Here is a 10,868-nt window from a genome sequence, read left to right on the forward strand (position 1 = left end):
TCTTACCTTATCTAGGTCTCACTGACAGACTGCAGCAACAAAGCTTCATGTCATTCTCATCTATCTGCCCTCATCCAATCATCCGAGAGAAAAGATCTTGTCACAGAGTTGATCGTTATCTGTTTTAGGGATACATGGGGAAGAAGAGAAAATGGGTTTTCTCGTACTGTTGCACCAAATTTTACCTTATATGACTTCCATCTCGCAATGTTAACCCATTGAGGACGGGCTGATTTTGCTACAACACGCATTTCCCATAGACACTTACCCGAGTATACTTGGGACTCGTCCTCAACGGGTTAATGTCTTTTGTGATGTGCTTATCTTTTTTCTTTTTTTAAAAATCAAGATACTATTTCAATGTGACAAATGGAGCATTTATATTGTGTGGGAGGCGACAACATGAGATATCCCAATCTTGTCCACTTCAGAGGATTCACCATTTTCTGTACTTCCTTTCTTTCCAGTGTGTCCATGGGAACCTTGTCATCTAGCTCTAGTCGAGGATCGTTAGGTCCGTCAAGTCGGGGTTCGTTGGCTTCAAGCAAAGGCTCCCTGAACAGCGCCCTCAGTAATTCAGAGCTGAACCAGTCACCTGATGTCATGAGTGACCTGATACAGCGAAAGGTAAGGAAGGCAAAGATATGAAAAGAATGCTTGTAAAGATACATTTGATTTATTGGAATGATTGAAATAATGGGGAAGGAGATCCCCAAAATGGAAGCAATTTTTTTATTTTGTACAGCAAAATATGGCAGTGCACTTTTCCCAAGTCAATCCCATTCATACCATTCTTTTAATATCGAGCAAAGTCATTTTAGTCATGATGTGATGAGTCATGATTTGAATCTACCATGGGTGTGTGCACTTTTGATAAATCCCTTTCACACTAAAGAGCAAAGTTAACATTTATTTCCACCTAATATAAAGAAGTTCATCATATATCATTTCTTTGCTGTATTGCTCTTACACCTCTGACTCATAGTAAAGAGTACTTCTTGTTTTATTTCTTTTTTCTCCGGGTAGGTTGATGCTCTCCTACAGGGTGGAATTGAAGGACTAGACTACCAAACTCAAGTGGTTTCCCACCACACAAACTTGTCCCATGCCCACCACTACCACTTCCAGCAGCAACAGCAGCAACAATCTCATCAACATCATATACAGTATCATCAGCAACACCACCAACAACAGACCGTGAAACCAGGGGAAACCCCTTTGTCTGCTCCGTCTCTCTCTCCTCGCTCTTCCCTCTCATCCATCTCCCCTCCTGCATCACCGGGCGGGGCAGCCCACAAATCCCCCGGTAGTGAGGGACCCCACCCTGGTAGTACCCCACAGTATGAGGGGCGGCCCCCTACCTACCATCATCACCTGACTCACAGGAGACCAGAGGGTAATGGTCAAGACATGGATGGAGAGCAGCTAGCCGCTTACCTCGCTCAAATGCAGCTGACTTCCCAGGAACTACCTCTGGGAGGGGTCACTGGAGGTCAAGGTTTGCCAGGTCACGGCTCCAGAGGGAGCTATAATATGGTGAGAGCTGGACTGGATTTGAAGTATGCCACCTCTGAGAGCAACAGTCAAGAAGGTTTTCTCAATTCGCAGCTGAGTCCCATTAGTGAAGGTAAGATAACACCACATTCTTCATGGGTGGATGTTTGCAATATCAGCCTCAATCAGGAGTGTGTCCTCCACAAACTGTCTTATAACTGGTTTATTAAAGTATTGGTTTTAATTGAAAAACACAATAGATTATTCATGATCTTCCCATCGTCCTTTAGAGAAATTTACACACGATGACAAAATACCAAGTGCTCTAGATGAATTAATTCCCTTTTGTGTAGTGCCTCAAAGTAAGGCCATAAAGCAAGGTCATAAAGTGAGGTCATAAGTGAGGTCATAAAGTGCATCTGTAGTATGGTGATGTTACCTTTTGGCACCCAACAGGTGTAGATCTCCTGCCTGGCCATGCTATGGGGGCCCCAAGGAGTGTGACAGCAGCGGTGTCAGATGAATCCATGGCAGGAGACAGTGGGGTCTATGAGGCTTCGGCAAAGAGGTTAGAATCTTTTCTTCCAGTACTTATTGTTTGATACTTCCAATCTTTTCTTCCAGTACTTGCTGTTTGATACTTCCCTTTTTGTCCCCGCCGAACGAGTTCGAGCAGGGGACTATGAAACGGGCTCCGTACGTGTGTGTGTCTGTGCGTCCGTGCGTCCGTGCGTCCGTCCGTCCGTCCGTGCGTCCGTCCGTGTGTGCGTCCGTGTGTGATCAAAATGTTCAATTTGCTACTTCTCTGTCATTTATGAGCCAATTTTGATTCTGTTTGCTTTATATGATAGCACCACATGGGAGCTTTAAAACTTCTACACAGAATTTCAGTTGTGACCTTTGACCTTGACCTTTGACCTATATTGTACATTTGCTACAAAATGCTACTCCTTCGCCATTTCTAACCCGATTTCGATTCCGTTTGCTTTAAGTGATGGCACTAGGTGAGGGCTTCAAAACTTCTACACAGAATTTTGACCTTTGACTTCTTTGACCTTTGACCTTGATTTTTGACCTATATTGTACATTTTGCTACAAAATGCTACTCCTTCGCCATTTCTAACCCGATTTCGATTCCGTTTGCTTTATATGATGGCACTAGTTGAGGGCTTCAAAACTTCTACACAGAATTTTGACATTTGACTTCTTTGACCTTTGACCTTGATTTTTGACCTATATTCTGCATTTTGCTACAAAATGCTACTCCTTCGCCATTTCTAACCCGATTTCGATTCCGTTTGCTTTATGTGATAGCACTAGGTGAGGGCTTCAAAACTTCTACACAGAATTTTGACCTTTGTCTTCTTTGACCTTTGACCTTGATTTTTGACCTATATTGTACATTGGCTACAAAATGCTACTCCTTGGCCATTTCTATCCCAATTTCGATTCCATTTGCTTTATGTGATGGCACTAGGTGAGGGCTTCAAAACTTCTACACAGAATTTTGACCTTTGACTTCTTTGACCTTTGACCTTGATTTTTTACCTATATTGCACATTTTGTTACAAAATGCTACTTCCGGCGGGGACATATATTACGCACCGCGTAATTTCTACTTTTCCTTGTTTAAATATTTGTCTGTAACTGAAGGGGGGAAATTGGTTCCATAACATTTGCTCCTACAACAATTGCTCCCATGAAATATCTGCGTGCTAAGCCAAACATATATTCTATCCACAAACATGACCCTAACCCTAATCGCAATCCTCACATCAAACTAAACCTAAAACCCTATCACAACTGTAACCCTAACCCTAAGTGCGTGGAGAAAATAAGACCGGAGCAATTATTGCAGGAGCAAATGTCGTGTCAACCGAAATTTAGAGGACTAAAAGGAAATTGGGAATATTTTCTTTTTGTCTTTTCCTTATACTATATTATTGTAATTATTGATATCATTATGCTCAATATTGTTTTTATTTGCATTATGATTAGAGTTATCATCATCATCATCATCAAAAGCATTCACAGTAATAGAAGTATTATTAGTAGTAACTGCATCATTAATAATGATAGTGATAATAACAGTACTATAATAGTGATGATGATATTAACATAGCAAAACATTAGAAAACCTTGCTCAGAACAACGGAATGCATTGCTAAAATGCTGTGGGTATTTCAAAGAGTGACATTGTGAATTTAGTCGGAAACAAGTGAGTTGAAAAGTGAATAGATGTAAACCTTGTTGTAACTAAACTCTGTGATTCTTCATGTGATGACAGACCTGGTGAGATAGCTGAGGAAGGTTATGACCCCATGACCTATGACATGACCCAGCTGCACATGGGCTGCCATTATGACCCCCAGGACGGTCTTGTGGTCATCACTCTGGACAACCTGAAGCATTTCAAAGAGCTGCTACCATCTCAAGACACTCAATTGTAAGTGTATTACATCCCATATCATACCTTCTTGTGTTCATGTGTGACATACAGGTGACTCCCCCTTATAATGAAGTCCTTTGGACCAGCAGTTTTCTTTTATTATATCAAAATTTCGTGATAACTGAAGGGAATTTTGCACTGTAGACTGTAGTGATGATAATTCTGGAACCTCAGGTTTTACTTTGTTGTAACTACCATATTCATTTGATGGGGAGTGCCCTGTACTTTTCTTCGCTCTGAAAGCCTGGTCTTATCAAGTGGCATTCTTTCCTTTTAAAGAAAGGAAAGTTTTGGTCAGTGAACTTGTAAGAAAGCTCACCCAGTGCACATACTGGTATTATAGTTGGTTCTGTTTCAGCATCTTTTGGCCTGAAAATAAAAGATCATGTTTATTTTATTTGTTGCTAAAAGGCCACATTGCAATGGGTGTTCCAATATGTGTCATGTTCAGATATGCAGCCTCATTCACATCCTATTTAAAGTGACTTTTTCCACAGTGAGGAAAAAAAAGAGGAAGTAATGTCTGATACACATTTTGTTATGCATTATTAATATTCCTGCAACAGTTAATGATTGGTTTGATTTCTTCCAATCTAGTTTCATCAAAGGGAACATCCAGTCGTATCCACCCCACCTGTCCTTTCAAACACCGCCCCTTCAGCAAACAGGGTCCAGCATAGTGTCCCTAGGACACCGATTTACCATCCCAACCAAGGACACAGATCTTCACTCCATGACTCTACAGATTTATGTTTGCTACCGTACCCCAGATGGCCAGGAAGATTGTCTAGTGAGTTTGATTTGATCACTCTATCCACTCTTTTAGTCCTCTTCAGCCACCTCCAAAAGCCCCCTTCTACCATATCTGCCAGACACTTTTCTACCAACTCACAATGACTGGATTGATATACTACCAGTACTGTGAAGAAATATTTGCATTCATGAAACTTTTGTAAATTTTGCAAGAAGCCAAGATTTGCCAAGCAAAGTGCACATAAAATGTTTGATTATCACAATGCATTAAATGCCAGTGGCAATTTGTGAAAGTTTCATGCTACGAAAAAGGTCATTGGCTCCAATTTGGGAAAGTTTCATAGCATGAATGTTTCTGGTTTGAGTGTAAACAGTTGTGGTTCTGTAAGCTATAGAGAGATCCAACCTATCAACCTACAACAAATACCAAATTGTGCTTACTATGTGGAAGGAAATTAAGAAAGTAACAGTAATATCACAGTTGTATGTTGACCAAAATCTATTTTTCATTTGTCTGTGTCTCTGTACAGGCTGGCACACACATAGGTCTCCTGGATGCCTGCCTCTCACACCCAGCCAGCTCTCGATGGTACACCCTACTAAACTGCACCCAACCAGCTTACCCCCAACATGACATCGATACCAGTAGTGAGGGGACAGCCACCTGTACCAGTACCTTGGAGAGATGTAGTCAGGTGAGTACCAAGGCTGCACCCAGTGGGCAGGATTCGCATCCCTTCTCTCATTTCTTTTAGTTTTAAAATGTCTCTTGATGGAAATTAGTCAGGTTCATATGCTGTAGCAGAATCAATAATTTTGTTGTATTGTGCAATTTAATTGTATAATTTGTTAAGGGTGTATACTTTCTTTGTGTTATTTGTCAAATCTGCATGTACTGTATATTCTTCATGTTATATGTCTTTATATGTATGACCTTTTAATCATATGTGACTGTGCATCATAAAACCAACAAAATGATGCATTCCCTCATTTTATGTGAACACTCAAAATAGATGAAATGGGTCAGCCTGGTCAATTTTGAGATTTCCATGTTTTCTGAAAGAGTGATACTTCTACATTTCTACACTTCTACACTTCTACATCACAAAATGAATTGGAAAGTGTGTTTTCAGCAGTTTCTCTAGAACACTATTTTGTAGAATAGTGTAATTAAGTATGTCTTGGAGGCCCCTTTTCTGTCCTTAAAATTTCTTTACACACCCTTCACTTTCAACTCTAATCACTTTTGAAAGGATGGTATTAACCATGGGCAGAATGTATTCATAGAGCCTACTTAGCTTCAGCTTAATCTGATAATCCCTTCGTTGTTGGTGCAGTGGTGTTTTACATCCTGTTTTTGTCCCATTCATTGCACAGCTAGCATGGCTTGGTAAGATTAAGGACTTGAATACACTTTAAACTTCAGAGCCTCTTTTCTCAGTTCACACTTTTCCAGAGTGTGTGCTTTCTTTCAAATATTTAGATAGGTTAGGAGAGTCCATTTGAATGGAGTTATACATCATTTTAAAGCTTAAAGTCTGCTCTTTCAGAATCTGCTCTCCGCTGAATATACATGTCTGATGACTTTTTGTTGGTTTTGTGATGCAGGGTGACTGGGTCACATATATTATGTAGCTCAACTTTAGTTGTTATTCTAAAAAGTGGATTTAGATATAATTATTAATATTCTTTTTTTTTTGGGGGGGGGATATATAAAAAATGTCTTGTCGTAAAAAAGATGGGCATATGATTATCTACATATACTCTGTTATTTATTTGATTTTGTAATAATTATTTTGTCATCTTGATGTGTGTTTCTTTTTATCCAGACTCCAAGTAATATAACAGATATATTTGACGCAGCTCTCCCGTATCAAGAAAGGTAAGCAAGTTTCAAAAAATTCCAACAGTGGTATTTCATCATAAGTTATTCAGTTTCAATATTTGAGAAGTGGCAGATAGTTCTATATACCTATTTCTTAAAAACATGTGTGAGTGTGATCGGAAAGAACAACAAAAAACAAAAGTAGTTCTTCAAATACATTTTTCTTCTAATGCAGAAAGATGCTTCCTGAATCTAAAAGTGAATTATGGATAATTTGGGATATAATCTTTTATAGCATGATTAATGTTCATATTGTATAACTCTGGGTGAAATAGCCCTCTTGAAGAGTGATTGGAATATCAGATTAGAAAATCTTTGGAATGTGTTATATCCTAACGATGCAGACTTAGTAGTTATTGGAAGATGATTGCCATAATTCTCTTTACTTCTACAGTGTGCACTAGAGATGACATTGTCATGAAATGAAGAAATGAATAGATAGAATAAAAGTCTACTGTGATGAAATCAGTTGAAATATCACGTACTGGTCTGTCCTATCTCCACAGGTTACGTGCCTCCTCCCTAGACAGCTCCCTCCTGTCGGCCTACCGTCACCCACCTCCAGCCCACGGGCTTCCCACCACAAACCTGTACCAACAGCCATCCACCACTCACCACCGTCTACTCCAGACATCAACACTCTCCAGCAGTCAAGGCTTATTTTCATCCTCCTCCTCCTCCTCCTCCTCCTCTGCCATTCACTTGCCTACCACTGGCCCAGAGACTGGTGTTGACCCCAGTCTCACTGCTGATCCAATCCAGCTAATGACCAATGGCTACTTAGACTCAGTGAACGGAGAAAGGAACGAGCACCACTCTAGAATGAACTCTGGTTCAGGGATCACAAGGTCAAAGACGTTTACTGGAGGCACCACAGAAGGGCTTTCCAAGGTAGCGATGCCAAAGGTATGTCAGTCTTTTTCCTTGCCATCTCACTGACTGAGCTCCTAATATTTATGTTAAACTTGATTTACTGAAATCATCAGGCTAGACAGGGTGTTCAAGCAATTGCTGTTTGACAAAATAGTGACAATGATAGGATATTCATTATACAAACTTGGCAGTTTTACAAAATTATTTATAGGAAGATACTACTTTCCAGGCATGATAATCTGTAGATTTAAATCTGATTAACAATATATTTTTGTTCTCTTCATAATTCTCTGCACATTTGTTATTTCCATGTATTATAATCACTTCAAAATTGTTATATCCTGTCTTTGTAAAAAGTCAGTATCCTCCCTGATTTCCTAAAAATGATGAGTTTGGAAATTGAGATGTACATAGTTTAATCCTAGTTTCCTAGAAGTGGAGATGAGCTAAGTTTAATCCTAGTTTCCTAGAAGTGGAGATGAGCTAAGTTTAATCCTAGTTTCCTAGAAGTGGAGATGAGCTAGTAGATGACATACTTCCCTTTTGCCTTCATTCCAGCTGAACCGTAGTGAGAGTGACAGCGCCATGGCGATGCCTAGAATGGCTCCTTTCAAGAGGAATTCTCTGGAACGTAAAAGCATGAGATGGAAAAAGGTTTGTTGTAGTGATTTCTGTTTGATGGTAATCATTCATTAGTGTCCTCACCTCATTCCTGCTACCAGTGCCATTGGAATTTGAGATGCTCTTTGCAGAATGTTGTATCAAAACAGAGAAATAATACAGTCAATGAAAATGGATGACTTTGATTTTTGTTCAGTGATTTCATTTAGAATTGGTGAAAGATGTTATTGACCTTATTCATCCAAAGGAGGTGTTGTGCCCCCCAAGGTGGCACCAAGGTCTCCTCTTCTAAAGGAGTAGTTCTAAATGACTGAAGTGCTGTGACAGTTTCTTCATGTTATTATGGTAGATATGTGATGTGTGATCAAACACTCCTTGATGTTACAAACCCATGCCATTTACAGCATTTCCTACATGTTTACAGCAAATTTATGCTGACTGGGTTTGGTTTGAAAAAAGTCCGTCTTTAAACCCCAGATCATTTTTTACCAATTCTCAATCGGAAGCTTGTGATCCCCAAAATGTTGAGGAGGAATGAATGTAAGAGCGGAATATATAATGAAAGTAGCAGTGCCGAGTGAGCACTTTTCCAAAGAAAAAATTGAGTTTGTTTCTATAAAAGTTGTGGAGATTGAGTCTTTTAAATCATGCTGGTCTTAATCCTGCCATAGATGCAGAGCCAGGGGAGCCAGAGGTCTTCCAAGAGGGCATTGACCAAAACCAGTCGCATGGAGTATGAGTCCCTGAAGACACAGGAGGCTCAGCTGATGGATGACTTGATGAGATACCGAGAGATCAAGAGACAGATGGAGGAAGTCCAGTCTAAAGGTCAGTCCGAAGGTCAGCCAAGGTCAAATGTCATGTATGGAGCTGTAGGAAAACAGTTGACCACCCATTCCATACATTTCAGACAACAGCAAAGTCATACTATAAATCAGGAAACCTTAAAATGGAGAATGCAGTTTATATTCTTGCATCGTGATGTACAGGTTTCATAGATATCTCTCAGTGCTCTCTTGTCATTTTAGTTCAAATATGTGTTTCCTCATGCTGGATTAATTGATTGAAAATCCTTTTTCTTCCCTCATCCCCTCGCAGTAGGTAACAGCAGTCCCCACACCCACAACAAGCCAGACAGTGACATCTTGAAGAAGCTGCTGGAGAGTGCTGAGCAGGAGGCACTGAGGAAACGGCAGCAGAGGGAGGTAGAGCAGAGATTGGAAGAGCCTGGTTATCCCACTCCCTCTCTAGTCAGACCTAGTATGGAGAATACAGTGATCTCAGCTCAGCTCCACCAGGGGTGAGTGTCATGGCAATTCTACCTCAAGGAATCATTATCTACATCATGACTGGGGTTGTAGGGAACATGCAGGATGATCCATGTTTAGGGATAGGGTTAGGGTTAGGTCTGAAATGCTGAAAAGGAGGGTGTCAAATGCTATGGAGGGGAGTTTTGAAATGTTGTGGAGTAGATTTTGAAATGCTGTAGACGTGAGTTTTAGGTCCCTGGCCTTCATCTTGAGACTCACAAACTTGCCAACCATAATGTTTCAAGCCCTGAGGTTAGAACATTCTGTATACTAATGTTTCAAGCCCTCAGGTTAGAACATTCTGTATACTCCAACCCCCAAATTCATTTTCTGTCATATACAGGTTAGTCTAAATACTTTGAGAGTAATGTGTACTTTGTGTGTAATGTACTGAACTTTTCAAACTTTCCCATTTTCACAGCATTATACAAGCCCACAACTACAAATGTTATATGCACAAGGCATTTTTAGTGTGTGCATGTTTGCATACTGTAAAACGAGGAATTTTCGCGTGCACTTTAATTTCGCGAATTTCGCGAGCGCCAAGATTCGCGAAATTTAAATGCACGCGAAAGTCCTTGTTTACACTATATGCATTGAACACCAGTGGCACTTCACGAAAATTTCATGCCACGAAAAAGGCTGACGGCTCTAATTCACGAAAAATTCATGCCGCGAATATATCATGTTTTACAGTACCTAAATTTACACACCCAATTTGATTTTATTGTGCATTGCAGTAAACACATTCTAGTAAATGTCACAAGTGATCAGACACTAGCAATGTGTAGAATTCATATTGACATTTGTTATATCCATTGTTATGAAAATATGATTGTGTTATGTTTGTTTCTTTAGCCATTTTATCACTTAAGGAGAAATTAAAGAGAATTTAAGTACTCAGAGAGTATAGCAACTGTGTTATAGATGAGGATGTCATGTTAAGTGCTGTGAGACAACTTATAGTTTGTATGAGCGCCATACAAATGTAATTATTGTGTCGTATTGCATTGGTGTGTTAGGAATAGATACATGTCACTTTGCATCTATAGTGATGATGGTACAATGATTACATATTTTGAAGAGAAGAGAAAATTTGTCATGAGCTCCTGCATCTGTGCATTGACAGGATTAGTGTGCAGAAAAAAAAAATGCAATGCAATGTGATCAACACAATAATTTGTCTTTACTTTGAAAAACTTTTAGACATGGCACAATAGGCTTCTGTTGTTTTGTATACTTTTTATGGTGGGAGTTATTGTAGCTGAAGAAAGTATGATTTATGTAGTGAGAACTCGTTTTCATTTTGTGTCTATTAACTCTTATTGCAGGAGCAGTGTGATGACCTCTGAACTGTGAAGGGACAAGCAATGGCCAATCTGAAATAAATCCTGAAGGGGAATTTCCCTGGAGAGATAGTATGGGATGACCCAGTGGATGCTGATGGTCATCTTGGCATCAGGGTCTATCCAGGTCAGGACTC

The 10,868-nt window shown here is 39.8% G+C and overlaps 1 protein-coding gene across 1 annotated transcript in view; it reads left to right on the forward strand.

The window, feature by feature from the left end:
• LOC139745339 (protein KIBRA-like) overlaps positions 1-9,224 on the forward strand; it is a 40,309-nt gene extending 31,085 nt beyond the window's left edge. The window contains exons 9-19 of the mRNA XM_071655737.1: positions 468-627; positions 1,027-1,627; positions 1,951-2,062; positions 3,782-3,940; positions 4,541-4,733; positions 5,227-5,391; positions 6,526-6,578; positions 7,088-7,487; positions 8,013-8,108; positions 8,747-8,947; positions 9,177-9,224. Coding sequence (XP_071511838.1) covers positions 468-627; positions 1,027-1,627; positions 1,951-2,062; positions 3,782-3,940; positions 4,541-4,733; positions 5,227-5,391; positions 6,526-6,578; positions 7,088-7,487; positions 8,013-8,108; positions 8,747-8,947; positions 9,177-9,224 — 2,188 coding nt within the window. The remainder of the gene's footprint in view (positions 1-467; positions 628-1,026; positions 1,628-1,950; positions 2,063-3,781; positions 3,941-4,540; positions 4,734-5,226; positions 5,392-6,525; positions 6,579-7,087; positions 7,488-8,012; positions 8,109-8,746; positions 8,948-9,176) is intronic.
• Positions 9,225-10,868: the final 1,644 nt, after the last annotated feature.

This window comes from Diadema antillarum, unplaced genomic scaffold (genome assembly GCF_040938485.1).
Source record: "Diadema antillarum isolate AM-2024a unplaced genomic scaffold, OU_Dant_1.0 seq00001256_RagTag, whole genome shotgun sequence".
Lineage (NCBI taxonomy): Eukaryota > Metazoa > Echinodermata > Echinoidea > Diadematoida > Diadematidae > Diadema > Diadema antillarum.